Source organism: Pantherophis guttatus, chromosome 6 (genome assembly GCF_059756535.1).
Source record: "Pantherophis guttatus breed Tessera chromosome 6, ASM5975653v1, whole genome shotgun sequence".
Taxonomy (NCBI): domain Eukaryota; kingdom Metazoa; phylum Chordata; class Lepidosauria; order Squamata; family Colubridae; genus Pantherophis; species Pantherophis guttatus.
The window spans coordinates 44,265,365-44,286,581 of NC_142068.1; the positions used below are offsets into that span (position 1 = coordinate 44,265,365).

Here is a 21,217-nt window from a genome sequence, read left to right on the forward strand (position 1 = left end):
TATACATATAGAAATAAATATGGTACAGATAATGAAAGTTTATTCACAAATGTGTATGAATGCAAGAAAGCATGTCTGCTCTCCATTCATATTGTGGTCTGTTCAAACAATATTGTTTCCTTAATCAATAGAATTTGGAATATGGATATTTGTGACAACCATTTTAAAAATGTATCAGATACAATGTTTGTTGTGCCCCCCAAAAAAGACTATATACAACAATCAGCAAATATGAAGATTCCCAACTGAAATTGTTCATTCATGCACATACGCAGGCTGATGATGATGACTGATATATCCACTGTCCAGGCAATATTCAAGATATCAGCTTGAAGAGCCGTGGTAGCAGTGGTTAGAATTAGAATGCAATTAGAATGCAGGCTAATACTGCTGACTGCCAATTGCCAGCAGTTCAGCAGTTCGAATCTCACCGGCTCAAGGTTGATTCAGCCTTCCATCCTTCCGAGGTGGGTAAAATGAGGACCCAGATTGTTGGGGGCAATATGCTGACTCTGTAAACCACTTAGAGAGGGCTGTAAAGCACTGTGAAGCGGTATATAATATAAGTCTAAGTGCTATTGCTATTGCTACACGTTCTCTGCCAGAAAGAAGAAACTCTACAACTCTGTATGGGAACTGCAGTGCTGAAACTCCAATTGCCTCCTCTATGTTATCACATGAAAAAACAGTTACCACTATTGCCACTATTTATATTTATTCCCATATTTTGCTTTGCAGTCATGTTACTGCATTCACCTAGAATTTGTTTTTTCATTTGTCATAATGGCAGAAATAAATAGGCCCAATAATTATTTCAATATAAAATGGATATCTTCATGAAATAATAATAGTAAGAATAATTAGTAGCACTGGCAGTTATTGAATAATGACAGAGACAAAGGCACATTATAAATAATATCCAAAATAAGCATCAAAATTATCTTAAACATCAAGTAATGTGGATATGCAATTAAGTAACCACTGTAATACAGCAAGGATAATTTTATACATCTGATACAACATGAGGAGAATAGTTCAAATGTTATACAGACATTCTGAGATAAAATTGTATTTATTTACATAGTGCTTAAGCCAATTGACAACATTTTTGTAGAGTGGGATACTAAGTAAGCATAACATACACAGTTAACTTCAAAACATCATTCTTATTCTTAATATGCTATGCAATTTTTTTTTACTGAAGAAATTACTAGTGATTCTTGGGATGATGGTAGCCCAGATTCGTTACTGTATTCATAACTGAGAGAGACCAATAAACATGCCAACAGCAGAAAAGTCAGAGAATTCCTGGAAGCCTGGCATTGAAATAAAGGAGCCATCAACAAATTGATGGAACTGGATTCATTCTTCTCCATTCAGGTAATTCAAACCACACATAACCACAAGTTGATAAGACAGACCAATTAGAATAAAACTAACACCATTCCCAATCACAAATCAGTTGATATTTTCCAAGAAGCATCCAATGACCAATTAACCCACAGAATTCAAATTCTGTACAGACTATAAATATTGTTAAGAAATCACCATGAATTATTGTATTGAGGAAGCCGTGCTGGAATATGAGGTAGAATACCCGCAAAAACTTGATCTCTATTTTGACTCTTAATTTTTCTCTTTTTTCTTTTTTTTTCCCCCCCTTTAATTGGGTTTCTAGAGAAAGCCAACTAAAAGTACTAAGGTCTTGGTTTAAGAAAGAGGCTCCTATACAATATATACTGTAAAAATTAATCAAATGAAGTGAAGCAAAGGCAGAACAGACTAAAAAAAGATATTTGCAAGCACTATGAGAAAAAGTTTGTGCCTCAGAAGAAATATTTATTCAAGCTATAACTTGCAACTTTTTAAACTTTAGTTTGGATATAGACTAATTTAACACAGTAGAGAAAAAGATTAGTGTCCTGAGAATGCATTCCTTCCAGTGCAAAACATATTGCAACATTAAGTGAACATTCAGATATTGTAGTCTTGGCATGAATTTTCTTTTATATCCAGAGTACATGAATTAGAACAGGGTCATCATTGTTGCCAAGCTCCAAAGCAGCATTTGTCTGTGCACATATCTTTTTATTGCTGCTGTTTCACGTGTAATTTCTTCAATCATGTTAGCATTGGCTGATATTATAGAAAGAAAAATTATATCCTGTATGACTGGAACTAATACAATACTGTAAATCCGTGCTGGAAATGAAACTCTTGCAGAACATTCTCCTATTTGAAGAAAGACTTTATGGCAACAGAGATTCTATTTACAATTCATCATATTTAATAAGTCAGATCATATCTAAGTGGGGTTCTGATGAACAAAAAGAGTGCCAAGTCTGAGACACAAAACTAAACTCACTCACAGCTCTCAGGAGACACTTTTTTCCCAGCCATTGAGGCATCTAGATAATCTTAGACTCTTACAATAAACTCTTCTAGATGTAACTTTAGATGTAACTTTAGCTATAAGCTCAAACTCTCTTGGAAATAGGCACCATGTTCTGGTACCAAAGAATGATATTTTCAAAGAAAAATATTAAGAAAACCATGCTCGTGCTCAGTTGACCAAACTTTGACTACACTGTGCTTTTAAAATAAGAACAGAGAACCCCTCTATAACTACCTCCAATCCTCCTGATGTTCACTGCTCTGTCATTTGCTCCCATAACATGAGATAGTGACCTGGCATTTGTTTTTGAAATCCAACTATGGTAACTCCCTCTTCCCAACAGAGATTCTGATATGGGAAGTGAGAGATGGAAATAAAAATAGGTAGGGGATGACACCAAGAAACTTCAAGAGCATATATAGAAGGGAAGTTCTCACATATATAACATTTGCTGCTTGAATCTCATTCTCCATTCCAGTTTTCCTATCAAATTCAGGAGATGGGTTTTTAAATACCTCTAATGGCTGATATTACGTATATAGTAGTTTGGTCTGAATAGGGTGCATCAGCTGTATCATAGATGAAAACACATGGACTCAAATGATTAAAATCAGGCACAATGGTAAATCATGGTATAACCAATAGTGTTAAACTGTATTTCAATGGAAGATGGTGTTTAATCCAGTATTACATACATATTGCCATGGCTCTTTAGGAGTCGTTTCCTGATCTGAAACAAGACTCATTTGTGACATGAAGTACAATCAAGAACTTTATCAGCCATTTGTGGTGGATGGGAAAGAAGAAAAGTGAAAGCTGGATGCAGATCCATTGCTGATTATCATCATATTAGCTCTTGTTTCTCAGCAAGGTTTCCAGCTATGTGAAAAAGTTATGAAGCACCCATTTGCATGCAGAAATCCTTAAACATTTAGGAATACATTCATTTGAATCCTTCATATGCAAACAACAATCTTAGCTGGGCTGGGGCATTGTTTTTAAAAGGTATCATGGCATACATCCTTACATGTTCTGAAATTTCTCAAAATTGCCCACATTAAAGAGAATTATGAGGAAAGGATATACCTATATTCTAAAAATAAAAGGTATTTACATTTGACTCAGCAGAACCAGTTCCTGAATCTAGGTTGTCTCCTTTCATTTGTCAGATGCATTCAATGAATAAAATAACAAAATGTTAAGAAGGTACTATGATTATTTAAATCCAAATTCTTCTGGTAGGAGATTAAGAGGAACACGATTATCCACAGTTGTATCTTCATTAGTTCTCTGTCATTGTTGGCACCAGTTTCTTACCTCACTTGATGAGAAATTCATTTTTATAGAATGGAGAGGAAGGGCACCTTTCTCTAGAGTTGTACCTGGAATATGAAGAATATATTTCTTTATTATATGTGTTTTAATAGACCACATTTACAGCTTGGACTTTGTCAGGAGTATTGTGATTATTATATTATGAGGGCATAATATAGTGACAGAGGAACTCTGTTCTACAATTGCATTGTTTCAGGGAAGAATATTAAATTGATCAACATCTATTTTATTGTAACACTTTACAGATACTGTTTACCACATAAATGACTGAACTGAAAAAATATGGTCCAATATTATAAATGATGAGGTCTGACGAGGTTCTTAGGTCTGTGCTCTAACAAATATACCCCACTTGTATACTAGAGAACATATAATACCAGTTTCTTCCTCAAGTTGACCTATAGCAGTAGTGGCTACTTATACCTGTTTATGTAGCTGTAGTCTTTCAAAAAAAAAAAAGAGGGGGACAAGCAACTTCTGCCATTACATCCCACAATTTCTAATATTGTTGAATACACAATACGGATAAAAAAATATACATTTAGAAACCACAATGAGAAATGAAGCTAAGCAATTCATTATGCCTCTGATTTCTCCGCACTTTTTCTCTAACATTAAAAGGAAGAAAATAATCATTTTTGTATGAATTTGGCATGTCCTGTAAAACTGTGTAATTGCTTCAACACATACCCAGCTCAAATAGTTTGAATTATAATATGACTAACTATATGCAAGCTCTCATCTGCAATGCAATGCAGGAAAGTTGAAGGATGGGTTATCATATGCAAAACTGGACAATGTTTCCTCAAATAAATTATAATTCCATGCAGTTGTTTATAAAAATCAACATGTTATCAAGGTTTGTGATCACAAGAGCTTGAAAATCAAATTCAGATGAATATACTAACAAATTTAAATATTTAAATTTTAAAAAGGTCTCCAAGAGCAGCCAGACTGTTCAGAATATTAGCAAAAAGGCTTTGCTTCCCTTCCACAAGTTAGCCTACAAAATGTAATATGCAAACTCTTAATACAAAATGGCTGGATTCACCATAACTAAGTCATGGTCTGCCTTAACCTTGCTTATTGGTCACATCAGTGGTAGAGGTTATATATAAGCCAAATGACTGGGTTCATGCAAAGCCAAATTAAACAAATATGATACATAAGGATCATAGTGATGGTGAACCTTTTCGGCACTGAGTGCCCAAACCGGAACGCGCATGCATGCCCATGCATGTGCATGCGCCAGAGGGCCAGAAACCCAAAGACCAGCTGGCTAGTGAGTGCATGCCTGTTTTTTGGCCGTTTTTGGCCATTTGGGGGGCCATTTTCCAGTGCCTGCGAAGACCAGCTGGCGCACCAGAAACCAGAAGAGCAGCTGGTGACGGCGTGTGTGCCCACAGAGAGGGCTCCCCATGCCACCTCTGGCACACGTGCCATAGATTCGCCATCACGGATATATGATATACAAGGGTACCAGTCTTTGTAACAGCTAGTCTGAAGCAATCCCACAAAGCTCTAGTTCACATAAAGCAAATTTTATATACAAAGCAAATTCCTTTTAGGATAGTTTGCCAGGTGTTAAACCATTCTTGATCATGTCTGCAAAAGAAAGGAAGTCCAAAGTAAGATCATAAACACAGTCATAATTTTCTTTACCAACAGCTTTGCTTAACAACCAAGTTGTCTGTCCCAATTGTGGTCACTAAATGAGGAAAATTATTTCTTATATAATAATTAAACTATTTAGTGCATTTGTTCTTGATCATGGTTAGCCTTTTTTAGTCCTCCCTTTCAATTTTTGCTTTTTCCTAGTAATGCTAGTTCCTGAACTTTCTTCTACTGACTTTGTTTTTGAACATACTTTGTTCCACAATTGTTCTTAATTCATTATGTAGGAGTTGCTATTTGTTCTAGTGTTTTCCTATGGGTTAAATGTTTTTAAAAACTGCATCAAAAACTGGGAAAAATGTATGTAAACATTATTACAATTTTTTTAAAAAAGTAAATATTTAATATGTATTAAATGTATTAAATTTTAATTTATATGTAAGTATGTAAATACATATAAATTATGTAAATTTATGTATTAAATTTTAATTTATATGTAAGTATGTAAATAAAGAAGAGTGTCAATAAATTTAAATAATCTAAAACACTGCTTTACACATCAAATTGCAAAACTACAAAAAAAGGAAGAGGTTTGTAGGTTTGGTTGGTGTTGCTATTTTTTATTTAGTGCTACTTTTTCTATTATTTTCTTTGCCACTCCTTTGCTTTGATTTTACTTTATTGCCAGTAAATAAATTACGTTCAAATAATGTTTGAGATATTCTGCCCTCTGCTGATAGATAGGTTGTAACTGCTTTATTGTCCATAAGCAATTTGCAATATAAAAATACGACACATGATAATAGGCCATTCTGAAAGTGATGCTCATCTGTATCACAACTCAAATTAAAGTATCTATGATGGACCACAACTGGGCTGTGAACCATTTGGAACAGCAGAAATGGTGGGTGAGCCACAAGCATACCCATTTGCACAAACAGTGGGCGAGCATGTGTGGGAAGCTCCATTTGCACAAGCAGCAGGTGCACATGCCCACCACTTGCACAAATGGAGCCGCGCACATGCACACTTGTCGGCCACTCACACAGAACCATCCCTTCTCCCCCCCACACACCAGTCTGCAAAGCTGAAAAGGTTGGGCAACTCTGCTGTAGAGTAATAGAGAATAGTTCTTGTTCTTCTATGTGACTTTCTGTCAGACACATAAATAATGATGTTGTATTCTCCCTGTCTTCTGGAAAAACAGTTTTTCCAAAGATGTTTTCTCCATTAGTAATGAGAATACCAACACAACAGAAAAAATCCATGACAAGAGTTTTCTCTTATCCCTTGGGATGTAATTCTAATATGGAAAGATTGTTTACCAGTGCAGCTTATGTGGCATGGATATCCCGTCATTGTTCATGTGGACCAGCTGTAGTTTCTGGATGGTCTTCAAGAGTAGCTCCATACAGTGACTCTGAGGATATTGTTTCACTCCAGGACAGAGCACAACTGGCACACCAAGAGCAGTAGCAATAGCACTCTCTGGCCAGTTTACAACATCAGCATATTGCCCCCAACAATCTGGGTCCACATTTTACCAATGTTGGAAGGATGGAAAGTTGAGTCAACCTTGAGGCCCCTCAGGATTGAACTCCAGACTGTAGGGAGAGTTTGCCTGCAATACTGCATTCTAACCACTGTGCCCTGGCTCCTAGCTGAACCTATGCAAAGGCTACAGCTGCCACCTGTTTATTGACCAGGAACTGAGGGTCCAACAAAACACCCATGTTGCACACAAATTCCAAATACAGCACTACCCCATTTAAACCTAAAAATAACGAAGTCCTGGAACTAAGAGAATCAAACCTCCAAAGCCATTCTATCTTGCTAGGGATGAACCTGACATTCCTCCCTACCCCAGCCAGATCCCAACAACCCAATCAATTGAAATTTTTACTCTGTTTTTAATTGTTTTCAAGTTTATTTGATCTTATTTCTTTTTTATCACATTTTATTAGTTTATCACAATATAAAATACAAAAGAAAATAAAAATAATGTGAAACTAGAGGAAGCAAAAGGGAACAGAGGAAAGTTGGGGTAGAAGGGGAAATAGGAAAAAAAGTATTGACTTCTGTCTCTCTAGCAAAGTAGAAGATAATAACATTACTGCCTCAACTTTTTATTTTTACACAGTAATACTAGCCATTTCTAAAACAATGAACCTATCTAATCGGTAAAACCAACATGAAAGTTTCATTTTTTCTATCACAAGCACAAAATGCACAAATGGTTCCCAAATGGAATCAAAATTAGATATATTCTTTCCTTTTAAATAAAGAAATCTATTTAATCTATTTAATTCTATTTCTGTAAAAATCTACAGTTTCTTAAAAGTTATCATGAAGATGTGTATCCATTTTTGTGTGCGTTTGTCTTAGCATTTACACTTTGGTATATAATTTGCCACTATTTATACTTTTACAATTTAAGTTCCTAAAATGAATTTTGTGCATAAATTATCTTCAGTTCAAATGCATATACTTTCTAGAAAAAAATTAAAAATTAACTAAAACAATTCAGAAATCCTTCAATAACAAAATGTAATAATGTTTTTGTTGAATTTGGCATCTCCTATTAAACTAGAGGATATGCCTCAGGCAATTTGCCTTTTCCAACATTCCCATTTTCATGAATTTTATAATCAACCACAAAAGAGTAAATCTCCTCCCTGTCCCTTATTTGTCCTTACATCGTTCTTGAGTCCATGGCAGCCTATTTTGAATAATCTTAAGTAAATGCTATGGCAATAATTCACTAAAAATATTTAATTTGAATGAAAAGAAAGTGTGTGGAGTATCAATTTATGGCTAAGATCTACTCTTTCGCTCAATTCTCAATTATGTTAATATAAAGTTAACTCTGTTTCTGCTATTTGTGTCCCCACTCCTTAAATAAAATTGGCACATACCCTTTTGAACGCATATTTTCCAAGAGAAAGAGAAAGAGGGTATAACATACCCTGATTTCAAATCAGTGGCAACCATTTAGTGAAATACTGCCAGAGTTTGCCAAGGCAGCTCTCTAAACTTGTCGCCATGGAAACCTGCCTCTGCATAGAGATGTAAGGAGTTATTTTGAGAAAGGGCTGGAATAATGCATTTCTTTTTCTTTCTGTCTTTGATCACTATAAGGGTTGGGTTGCAGTTAAGAGGCTACAATAATCTCCATAATATGTAGTTGAATCAATTGGGGGGAAATCCTATTTTAAACCTTAATATAAGGATAATAAACATCCTTTAGCCAGGTTAGGGAGGAGAAATATTGCAGGAATGGCAAGCGGTGAGCAGGTTAGATGCTGGCAGTACGATGGGTCAAAACCACGGTTGAAAGAGTGATGTTTATTGAAGTATAAAATTGTTTAATCTAGCATCTTTTTTTTTTCGTTTCTGGGCAGATGCTAGATGACACTTAAACTCCTGTCAGAGTCTTGGGCCTACCACTAATCAATATAGCTTCTCTAGTTAGAAGATAATAACTGAGGCTTATAAGCGAGATGTGTATCCTGTATCAAATCATTATCAGGGAAAAGCATTTGATGTCAGATACAATGTTCAAATACGGAATCCCCACCCTCAGATTTGCTTAAATAAAAGCTGCACCCCTCTATCCGCAGCTGTGCATATACTTGGATATGAATAGAATTTGCTGCATCATCAGGGACTTTGGTTTACAAGAAACTTCCTACGTTGAAGCAAATCTTACCTGAAGGGACCTATGTGACTGGACTTGACTATCTTATGTGTCTCTGTATATATGAACTGAACTATATTCTCCAGAAAATGCTATTAGAAAGTGAAGTTACTGTACCATTTTTTAAAACTGACCCTTGCCCCTATGTTTTAGCAGCTGCCTGAAACATTGGCAGTACCTCAGTGTTTCTCAAATTTAATAACTTTAAGTTGTGGGGAGTTCATCCCCCAGAATTCCCCAGCCAGCAACTTACAATCCACACATCTTAAAGTTGTGAAGGTTGAGAAATACTCTATTAGCTGAAAAAATAAAAGCCTTGTCCTATTGACCAGGAAGCTGTAATTTTTCCCCCAGGAATAATACTTTAATAAAGGCCAAGTAGCATCAACAATATAGAAATAAATATTTTTTGTTTCCTAAATATCTAGAACTTTTCCATTTATTTTTCCTATTTTTATTGCTATTTTATTGGGTATTTAAAAGTACACGTCTTGGCATTTAAGAACAAAACTTACAGTTTCAATCTGAATTTTAGAGGAAAAAATACAGGTATATTAAAACTACATTAAAAACTATATTTCAAATTAAAATTTATTTTTAAAACTATATTGTTGTTAGTTGCAAAGTCGTGTCTGACCCATCACGACCCCATGGACAACGTTCCTCCAGGCCTTCTTGTCCTCTTCCATCCTCTGGAGTCCATTTAAGCTCACACCTACTGCTTCAGTGACTCCATCCAGCCACCTCATTCTCTGTCGTCCCATTCTTCTTTTGCCCTCAAACTTTCCCAGCATTAGGCTCTTCTCCAGTGAGTCCTTCCTTCTCATTAGGTGGCCAAAGTATTTGAGTTTCATCTTCAGGATATGGCCTTCTAAAGAGCAGTCAGGGTTGATCTCCTCTAGGACTGACTGGTTTGATCGCCTTGCAGTCCAAGGCACTCTCAGGAGTCTTCTCTAGCACCATCGTTCAAAGGCCTCGATTCTTTGGCGTTCAGTCTCTCTTATGGTCCAACTTTCACAGCTATACATTGCAACTGGGAAAACCATAGCCTTGACTATATGCCCTTTTGTTGACAAGGTGATGTCTCTGCTTTTTAGTATGCTATCTAGATTTGCCATAGCTTTCCTCCCCAGGAGCAAGCATCTTTTAATTTCTTGGCTGCAATCCCCATCTGCAGTGATCTTGGAGCCCAGGAAAATAAAATCTGTCACTACTTCCATTTCTTCCCCATCTATTTGCCAGGAATTGAGAGGGCCGGATCCCATGATCTTAGTTTTCTTAATGTTGAGTGTCAAGCCAACTTTTGCACTCTCCTTCTTCACCCGCATCAAGAGGCTCTTTAGTTCCTCTTTAGTTTGTCATGATGTGCTCTGCATATAAGTTAAATAGGCAGGGTGACAGTATACAGCCTTACCGTATTCCTTTCCCAATTTTGAACCAATCAGTGGTTCCGTGTCCAGTTCTCACTGTTGCTTCTTGACCCACATATAGGTTTCTCAAGAAAGAAATGGTCTGGTACTCCCATCTCTTTAAGAACTTGCCACAATTTGTTGTGATCCACACAATCAAAGGCTTTAGCATAGTCAATGAAGCAGAAGTAGATGGTTTTCTTTAAAACTATATTAAAAGCTAAACTAAAAGCTGTTTAATAAATTCACTAAAGAAAGAAAGAAATTTTATCTAAAGAAGAACTAGGCGTAGTTGACCACTACATATTACTTGGCCAATGGATCTCAATGGAAGCTGATACAATAAAGGAAATTGAACAGCATGTTAAATGTGGTTAGCAGGCATTTGGCAAGCTAAACATAATTTTCAAGAACAACCTTGAGACTCTAGAAAGAGTGTAGAGAAGAGCAACAAAGATGATTAGGGGACTGGAGGCTAAAACATATGAAGAATGGTTGCAGGAACTGGGTATGTCTCATATGAGACATGATAGCAGTATTCCAATATCCCAGGGGCTGCCACAAAGAAGAGGGAATCAAGCTATTCTCCAAAGCACCTGAGGATAGGACAAGAAGCAAGGGGTGGAAACTAATCAAGGAGAGAAGCAACTTAGAACTAAGGAGAAATTTTCTGACAGTTAGAACAATTAATCAGTGGAATAACTTGCCTCCAGAAGTTGTGAATGCTCCAACACTGGAAGTTTTTAAGAAGATGTTGGATAACCATTTGTCCGAAGTTCCTGCCTAAGCAGAGGGTTGGACTAGAAGACCTCCAAGGTCCCTTCCAACTCTGTTATTCTATTCTATTATATTCTAACCTCCCCCTATGTGTGAAGAGAAAAGTTTTTGATCAGTGTGTGCTACCTGCCCTAACATATGCTGGTGAAACATGTACACTAATCTCACAATCGATATGAAAAGTGGTGTAAACAGCCATGGAAAGATACATGCTTGGCATTACAAGACAAGATAGAAAGACCTGCACATGAATTTCAGAACAAATGAAAGTACACTGCTCAAAAAAATAAAGGGAACACAAGCAGAAGACATCCGAGATCTGAATGAATGAAATAGCCTTATTAAATACTTTGTTCATTACATACAGTAGTTTTGTGTTCCCTTTAGTTGCTTGAGCAGTGTATAAACTACTGTATGTAAAGAACAAAGTATTTAATAAGGCTATTTCATTCATTCAGATCTCAGATGTCTTCTGCTTGTGTTCCCTTTATTTTTTTGAGCAGTATATATTATATCAAGAGAATAAAAGAATTGAAATGAAATGGGCTGGTCACATAGCAAGAAGAATTGATGGCAGGTGAACCAAGACAGTCATAGAATCAGGGGTGAAATCCAGCAGGTTCTGACAGGTTCTGGAGAACCGGTAGCAGTAATTTTGAGCAGTTTGGAGAACAGGTAGCAGAATTTTTGAAGAGTTTGGAGAACCGGCAAATATCACCTCTGGCTGGCCCCAGAGTGGGGTGGGAATGGAGATTTTGCAATATCCTTTCCCCAGGAGTGGGGTGGGAATGGAGATTTTGCAGTATCCTTCCCCTGCCACGCCCACCAAGCCACGCCAACAGAACCATAGTAAGTAGTAAAAAAGTAAAAAAAAAATGTAAAAATTTTTAGTAGTAAAAATTTTTGTATTAGTAGTAAAAAAAATTGTATTTCACCACTGCATAGAATGGATCCCACTTGATAAAAAGTGTCCACAAAAGAGACTAAAACAAGATGGATCAACGACATCAGCAAGTATTGCAGGCCCAATTTAGCAAAGAAAGCTCAGGACCGTATAGGTTGGAAACATGCGGAAGAAGCCTTCATCCTGCAATGGATAGATAATGGCTATGATGATGATGATGATTAAAAGCTGCATTACTGCATTTCTATAGTGGCTCACAAAAAGAATAATGGTTATACGCAATGTCATGTCTAAATATTAGTTATCTTTCAATCTGCTTTGCTTCTACACTTCATGCTATAGCACCATCCTGGTGCAGTTTAGGAAAAAACATTTCTTGGCACGGGGGTGGGTTTCAAAACCTGTCGCTACCGGTTTGCTCATGGGCGCGCTTGTGCTTGTGCACGCATGCAACACTTCTGTACATGCACAGAAATGTCTGTGCAGGTGGGCAGAGCCGCCCGCCGCCGCTGCTACCAGTTCGCCCAATCTGCAGCAAACCGGTAGCAACCCACCACTGGCTAGAAGCAAATTTGGAGTACTAGGAATCTATTGTACATCTTTTCGCAAAATAATTGCCACTATGGTGGACTTCCTTATTCACAAAATGGTTGCGTCAGTTGGTAGTCAGTCAAAAATCTTCAAATTTACCAGAAGGAAAATTGGTAAGATTGCTACCTAGTCTTATCTCTATTCCCAGTGTACCTCTATGAATAAGTACATATGTAGTTTTAAAAGGTGCTATTATTTTAACCTGAAATCCTTTCTGAGATACTGGCAGCAGTAGCTAATCTTCATGTTTTTCTATAAATTGAGATTATTTTAAATTATTTTCCTACTTCCATTGTGAAGAAACTTTGAGCCTCTCTTAAAAATGGAAAATAAATAGCAAATGCAAATGCCAACTATGTTAAGGAGTAAGATCTGGATTGTTGTTCACAATTGTATTTCAGCTTTGAAAAAGAAATGTATTAACTGGTAAACCCCATTACACTTTGTCTGATATCTTTCCTGGCTAAAAACACATTATTAACATATTAATGACATCAAAGCAGTGGTGGGTTGCTCCCGGTTCGCACTGGTTCGCAAGAACCGGTAGTAAAAATTTGCAGTAGTTCGGAGAACCGGTAATAACATTGGCTGGCCACGCCCCCGAACCGGTCCCCGGCCCGGTTCGGGGGCTTACTCCACCCACCTCGCTTACCTCACCCACCTCATCAGAGGCTCTTTTTTTTTTTTTACTTTTAAAAGCATTTTTTCTACAACCTCTTCGGCCGAAAAAATGCTTTTAAAAGTAAAAAGAAAAGCCTCTGATGATCACGCAGCTCAGTGGGATAGTCAGAGGCTTCTGAAAGTATTTTTTCTGCAACCTTTTCAGCCGAAGACGTTGTAGAAAAAAAAATGCCTTTAAAAGTCTCTGGCGATCCCAGCTGAGTTGCCTGATCGTCAAAGGCTTTTAAAAGCATTTTTTTCTGCAACCTCTTAAGGTTATAGAAAAAATGCTTTTAAAAGTTAAAAAAAAAAAGTTGGCCATGCCCACCCAGTCACATTAACCCCCGCTAAGCCACACCCACAAAATAAGCCACGCCCACAGAACCGGTAGTAAAAAAATTTAGAACCCACCCCTGCATCAAAGTAATGTGTTCTTTGTAAGAATATAAAACAATTTACAAAATACAGGGGGAAAAAATCTTAATATACATACTTAAGATATAAACATGCACAGACATTCAAAATATGGTAAATGAAAAATCCATATATAAAGTGATCCTAAAAGTAAACTCTATGTGAGTTGCAATCTGGATATATCACAAGCATTCTTGTTGACTTGTAGGTCCTTTTTTGAAACATTTCAAGTAACCAAGTGTTTAGCAGGTAACCAAAAGCAATTAGTCAGAGATGTGCTAAAATTACTAATAGATTAAATGCTGATGTAACCAGAGATTATGTCAACATTTTAAATCAGCATTTATGATAAATCTTAACGTACACAGTAACCTTTCTTAGTCAGCAAAATGTGGTTGGGGAGGAGAAAGGAACATTAATACTGCAGCCCTATACACAGTTACAAGTCTCACTGGCATTTAATTTTGCATAGCTAGTCATAGGATTGCACTGACTGACAGGCAATTTTATTTATAACTGGTGGCATGCTACAGCTGCTAGAAAAGAGCATATTAGAAAATGCCCCAAGTTCTATAATGTCTGTTTGCAGTACATCTCATGAACTACTGTTGCAGGCTGCAATAGAAACATACAAACATAAAAAAACTGATGGCAGAAAAAGACCTAGTGGTTCAAGTCTGCCCTTTGAGTTTTTGTTTATGTTTTCTTTTTAATTAATTATTATTTTAATTTCTTTTTTATTTTTTGTTGTTGTTTCAGGATGGACATGTGTTTATCCCAAGCATGTTTAAACTCTATTACTGATGATTGACTCACTACTTCTGCTGGAAGTTGGTTCGACGTTTCTACTATTCTTTCTGTAAAGTAATACTTTCTAATATTACTTTTGAACTTTGCTCCTGTCAGTTTGAGGTTATACCCCTGTGTTCTTTGTTTTTGCTTAATACTGAAAATACTGCATTCTCAGTCAGGTCATAATATGCACACTTACTATATATGTCCCTTTGTACATGTTTGAATAATTAGTAATTAAAATCAAAAATACAAGGAATAACAATTGCTTTTTCCAGTTTTTCACAAAAGATATATTTGCTATGAAATTCTATCAGTAAACATTGAATTATACAGAATGCATATTTCATTTTAGACATCAATAATGCTTTGGACAAGGGATATCGATGTGTAGTAAGCCAGACAGTTGCACACTGGGAGAAGCTTTCTTATGTAAAGAAAGTTAGGAAAACACTTTACCCATATGAATTTAGCCAAAATTTTCTTCTTTAAAAAAAAATTAAAAAAGCAATTTAATTTTTATCCAGCTAAATAGGAACTGCTTAAAATATGAGAAGGGATGTGTGTGTGTGTGCGCGCACGTGTGCGCACGCGCAATGCAATCTTAGTTTCAACATTAATTATAGAAATATAATTGCACGCATCAAATTTCTTCTGATTTATTTACTCCATAAATGGTCAACATAAGTCATTTCCACATGAGTAAGCAAAAAATAATTACAGAAGAATGAATTTTCTTATATGCCATAAATGTATAATGTGGAGGTAACAAACACCTAGATAATAGATTGCGTTTTTTGCAAATAAATACATTTCTTGTGGTTTATTTCTCTATCTCATTTTAACCATGTAATGTAGGGAGAAGAATGAAGTTTCAGAAAGGGAGTAAAGAATAAAGGCATAATAATAATAGAATTCCTAAAAATACTTGGCTAGCCAAGATAAATAGAAAAGAAATAACCTTGTATTTTTTTCCTCAATGCAGCATTGATTTTACTTCAAAAACTCACCTTATTTCAGCCAGTTACTCTTGATTTTTCTCCATTATTGTCCTCTCTTTGACATCATCCTTTGAAAGTGAAAGTGAAGGAACCTGTGGTAATACTTTACACTGTAATTTTGAATAGCCATCAAAAGGCAGGTCAGGTTGTATAATCCCTTGATTGTATGAATCCTTCCCCAATGAACGGAACCTTTTGCAGAAAGATTGGGAAAATTGATTGGCTGAATCTGAGCAAATGGAACTGAAGAATGGTAAAAATGTAGGTCTGCAAATGTCTGACATTGAAGAAGACTTCTGAGTATTAAGTTCAACTCTGAAATCTTTTATATAAGACAAGGCTTGACTATTCAGTTGAGCATATTCAAACATTAGTTTATTCTTTGTAATTTGACCCACACGATCTAAGATACTTAAGTTTTTTTCATCTTCAGAACAAATTGTATTTTCTTTCTGACTCCTAAGATATGAAGACTTGGCATCAATTGTTGTTTGGACATTATATTGACTTGCATGATGGCCAAGAACATACTTTGGCTTTGGGGTTATGTCACTATGTTCATTTTGCAACTGAGGTTGTTTTTTAAATTGAGTTGTTGTCGCTATGTCATTGCTCACTTCATTGCTAGTCCCTTTGAAAGGCTTGTTTTTAGAATCATAACCAATCTTTAAAGAAGCAGCTTGAGTAACACAATGTTCTAAAAGCTGCATTATGTGAGTATTATTCTCCTCTAAAGTCTCATTAATGGGACCTTGAGAATGACAGAGGCTCAATGGCTCCATTGGATCCTTACATTCAACAGACCAGGATTGATTCTTTGATTCACTGTCATCTTCGGGCTCTAGAGAATCTGGAGAAGTTGCTGCAGTCATGTAAGAAGAACATGATTCTGCATCATGATTATCCATAACAACATGACAAACTGAATCTTCATTTGAGACTTCTAGTGGCAAAGATTCGATGCTAATATCTGTACATTCTTCTGAGAGAGCCGCCTTCATTTCAGATGAATTTACCAATAGTTCATCCCAACTGTCCTCTACTCTTTGTCTGTCACCTGGTATGCCATTGTCAATTATGAGCTCAGACATGACATTCACATTTTCTTCTCTTTCTAGAAAGCTACACGCATGGATATCATTTTGATCATGTTCAGTTCTTTCTATTGAATATGTCTGGATTCTACTTTTGCTATCAGTTGAAGATGCCCCTGGATTGCTTTTATTTTCCTTAAAATCTGGGATGCATTGAGACACTGACTCATCATCTTTTCTCATATGTGTCTGAGGATTGTTAGGAAAGTCTTGGGGGGAAAACAGCCCTGGTTTTTTTCGCAGCCAATTGATAATCCCCATGGTCAGGGAAAGCTCAGTATCACATAACTTAAGCAAGCATTCTTTGCCCTTCCATGTGCTGTGAAGAAATCCCTGACTGATTATATCAATGGTTGGCTGGGAAGCCATATTTTCTTCTGACCCTACATGAAAGCTGTAAATTGATAAAGGTATCTCAACTGCTTTTTCTGAAATGCTTTCAGAGAAGCATAAATCATCATCTAGAACTGGACTGATTTGATCTTCATTAGGATCATAGAATAGTTCATATAGGGCATCTCCACTGTAACTGTCTCTTGGAAACTGAGTTGGTGTTCCAGGGGATTGAACCTCCCTTATTTCATCATCATGCCCAGGAGTAAATGAATCATAGTATCCTTCATCACTAGTGGACATAGATTCCTGGTTGTCACTCTTTGGGGTCCCTGTATCTATGGAACTTTCTTTAGAAGAATCAGGGGAAGAAAGCAAGTCAGTCACTGAGCCTTTGGCTTCCTTCTTTGTTTTTTCCAACTCACTGCTAGGTATTGTCAGCAAACTCCTATCAAACAATGTCTTCTGGTGCAATTGCACAGATTTATTGATGTTGTCCCAAAGTTTTGAAAAATCAGCTGCTTCATTTTGAGCTGGGGAAGCAAGCTGCTCTACTCCTCCTTGAAAGGAACCCATGGCAGGATTCTCTTTTTGGTGAGATTGTCTAAACAAAATTTCTTTGTTGACCTCCAATTCCATATGAGCAGAACTTTCATCTGCAAAGATTTCTCCACATCCCGTGAGAGAATCAAAGCTTTTCAAGGAAGCAACATCTTCACACAACGTACTTGAATATTCATATGAAGACTCAGACTGAAGCTCACCATCAGATAAGTCTTGTGCCAAGCAATCAGTAGAAAAGGTTTCACCAGCTTTGAATAAATATTTACCAAACTTTCCTGCCAATTCTGACTTGTAGCCTGGAAATGCCCTTTTTTGCTTTTCTGAAAACAAGGCAATATTCTCAGGCTTATTTTTTTTAATATGAAAGATATCTCTGAAACCTTTTTTGGACCGTTTCAAGGAAATTCTCTTCCTAGGTATGCTTTTGGCAACAGCTGGCACAAAGGGCATTTGGGGTACAAAGTTGCGGTAATCAATCATCTGTTGCGGGCTGTTCAAAAAATGGCTTGAGTTGACCATAGATTCTTTCTTGCCACTAGAATGCTGGGAGTTTCCAAGCCCAGAAAAGCTGGCACTATTGATGAGTCTCCCTTTGCTTTTTTCAGAAGCTAAATGTTCTTCTTCAGAATTTTCATTATTGTAATTACATGGTTCAGTTTTGTTTATTCCTCCTAGAACACAGTCATGTGTTTTGCTTTTCTTAACAGGCTTATAGAAAGATTGGGGTAGCAACAGTATACTCTCACTAGAGCCAATTTTTGTTAATCTGTTGGAAAAACTGCCATTTTTATCTTCAGAAAAAGTTGCTTTTTGAATTTCAGGCTGGCTTTTCTCTTTTATGTCCGCTTTGACATTATCCTTTTCTCTAGTATTTATGTGCACTAAAGGTAGCTTCTCATGAGTCAGATGCATGCTAGATTTTATGAAAGTTTTTCCTCTTTTGAACTCCATTACAGCTGGCCCTATAGAAAAATAGAATAAAACTTAAAGGGTATCTACCACATTACCTTTGATGGAAACATAACAACATTACTTATCTGTGATATTTTATCTACAGTGGGAATTTCAGATTTATAAAAACAAACCTATTTAAGTAAAGAAGCAAAACGCTTAAGGTTCTCAAGTAGAACTAAGTAAAATAAAATATGCCCTTTTCTTTGTCCTCACATCTAAAATGTTAAGGGTTTAGGAAGAACAATTGTTCATACATTATTTCTAAATCCAATCCAGATATTAATAGTGAGTTGGCAGGATCAAGTGGAATTGATCAAGTGTTTCTCCTAATTTTCTTGTCTCTGCTGATATATTTACTATATATTTTAACATTTGTGATTGTAATATTTCAGTGTTGCTTTGTAGAACACTTGAGTTTTTTGTGCAATGTATTTCTATCAGTGCAGCATGCTAGACTAAATGAAGGTTGTCAGTTCACTAAACTCTTAAATGTGTCATTTTTAAAAGTTCATGTTAGCCACCCATTGAGATCCAAAATCCCTTCTACTTCAGCATGACTTTCTCAAAAACAGATGGCTACTCTACCTGAAATATGTTCTTGTTTTGAGACTAGCTTTTTTTAGAGTAGTTTAGAGAATAGTACTGTTTTGAGACTAGCTTTTTTTTACAGTAATTAGGCCCATGTATAAATATATATTAGCTATTGTTTATGAACATTCATTTCATTTTGGAAATTATAATTAAGTCCACAATTTTCATCTTAATTCACAATATGTCAGTTAGACTAAAGGTAAATATTGGATTCAAACTGACATGCTTATGCTTAGATGATTCTCTTTGAAATCAGTAGAGATTTGAAATTCAAATTCAAATTACAGTAATAAGTTGAGTTTGTAACTGTGATTCCAATCATTCCCATTGATTTCAACTAAATAAATGAATACTTGTGATTGTTATTTATTGTAAGTTTAATACATACTACAGTTCGATATAATATTCACTGTAGCAGCTTCCCCCCTTTGGAATAGCTTGTTTTCTGAAGCATGGCTACCGCCCCCTCCCCATTGGTCCTTCCACAAGACCCTCAGAAATGCTTTATATTAAGCAATGTTTATATTTCTATAATTCTTTAGCTTTGCATTCTTAGTTTTTTCAATCAAATAAAGGAGTAGTATGTTTGGGTATGTGTGCATATCTACTAAACAAACTTTGTCAATATAACTGCCCACACATTTAAAAATAATCCTCCTTCCATGAAGCAGAAGTTCTTTTTAATTTCATTGGTCCTTTTATCATTTTTCTCTCTTTGGTAAAACACCATTTTCATTTTAACTGCTAGAGGACAGCCCCTGATTTTCTCACAGATGGATCAAAACATCTGAATCTCCTTTCGTTCATTTTCAAATAAACAGAATACCCATTTAAAAAAAAAACAATTCTTTAAACTGTTACGCTTTCATGTTTGTACAAGTATTAATCTTTTTAGAAATGTAAAAAGATTTAAACAACTGTTTAATTAAATGAATGAGGTTATGTAGTTTGAAAAAACCCTTTGTTGCAACATCTTCATTTCTCTCCTTGAAAAGTAAAAGACGTAATAGCAGCACCTATGTTGCTCTTTCCCCCTTTTCTTTCTTTACATGCATGGCACTATTTCTAGATGATCAGCACAATGGATAGTGCCTTATCTGGTACCCCGACCAGCCATCTAAAGAAGAGTTGCAGTAAATTACACATTTGCTGCAGTTGTGAAAATGGCCAATTGGATAGGAACTATACACTGGAATGTGGGGGAGGGATTAATTGATTTCACATCAAGATGTCTCTTGTGTGAAAATTCTGCACCAATTATTTATAAATGTCTCTGCCTCTCCTCGCCCATGTCTAAAGCTGAGGGATGTGTTGCTCTTGTTTTCCTTCACACCTTATGGAAACTTGCATGGCATGCGACATATAATATAGCATCCAATCTCTAGCTTGTCTCCAGAGGGAAAAGCCCCCCCCCAACCCCTGCGACTTGTTTGCGTTCACCTGAGAGAAAATCAGCATTTCATTACTGGTTACATATAGCAATCTGTTGTACAAGGGCATGGAGTATTTATCCTACCAGATCTCATCATCTTGCTGTTCAGTTTCTACACAAAGAATGTGTGCGTGTTGAAAATATGAAAAAGGAACAGTGGCAAGTGATTCATTCAAAATAATCCTAAACACTCTAGCACTGACAAAGAAAAATAAATACACCACACCCCTGCACCAAAATGTAGCAACCCACTAAGGCAACAAAAGATCACACTCACCATGTCTTATTATCCAGCTGCAGAAATCCTTATTACTACATCCTTTTTACTGAGACTGTTGTGTCTTTATATAGAAGCTCATGAAATATATTCAAGACTCGTAAGAGCTGATTTCTTCTCTTCACTGGGATTTGCTCCTCCCTCTCTCTTTTTTCCCCTCCCTCTCTCCTCTTCTTCCTTCTTTTAACCAATCTTTCAGTCTCTTCAGGTATTAGATGTCATTCTCTGCATGGATTTCAAATTTTTACATGTAGCCAATTTTAGAACAGTGAGGTTTTTACAAGCCATCTGTGCAGTAGCTGGTGAATACTGACTGCTATAATAAAATATATTGTTGTTCTCTGATAATTACACACACACATACACACACATTTACACCCAGT

At 36.2% G+C, this 21,217-nt stretch overlaps 1 protein-coding gene and 1 long non-coding RNA gene across 3 annotated transcripts in view; one reads left to right on the plus strand and one right to left on the minus strand.

Moving 5' to 3' along the window:
- The window catches only part of LOC117678560 (uncharacterized), a 62,725-nt gene that overhangs the window by 12,485 nt on the left and 29,023 nt on the right, over positions 1 to 21,217 (plus strand). Inside the window, exons 1-2 of one of the 2 annotated variants that reach the window (XR_004595059.3) lie at positions 1,205 to 1,380; positions 14,556 to 14,843. This is a non-coding gene — a long non-coding RNA (uncharacterized LOC117678560). Of the gene's footprint in view, positions 1 to 1,204; positions 1,381 to 14,555; positions 14,844 to 21,217 lie in introns of those variants that run through there. The other variant, XR_015728620.1, reaches the window with a different exon arrangement.
- On the minus strand, positions 3,689 to 20,918 carry AMER3 (APC membrane recruitment protein 3). Its single transcript, XM_034439794.2, has 3 exons — positions 20,835 to 20,918; positions 15,599 to 18,542; positions 3,689 to 3,777 (listed from the first exon to the last, which is right to left on the minus strand). The coding sequence occupies exon 2, from the start codon at positions 18,529 to 18,531 to the stop codon at positions 15,613 to 15,615; it is 2,919 nt and encodes a 972-aa protein (XP_034295685.2). The 5' UTR covers positions 18,532 to 18,542; positions 20,835 to 20,918; the 3' UTR covers positions 3,689 to 3,777; positions 15,599 to 15,612.

Bases quoted from the DNA above. Each gene is read 5' to 3' on its own strand.
- AMER3 (XM_034439794.2), bottom strand. From the start codon at position 18,531: ATGGAGTTCAAAAGAGGAAAAACTTTCATAAAATCTAGCATGCATCTG.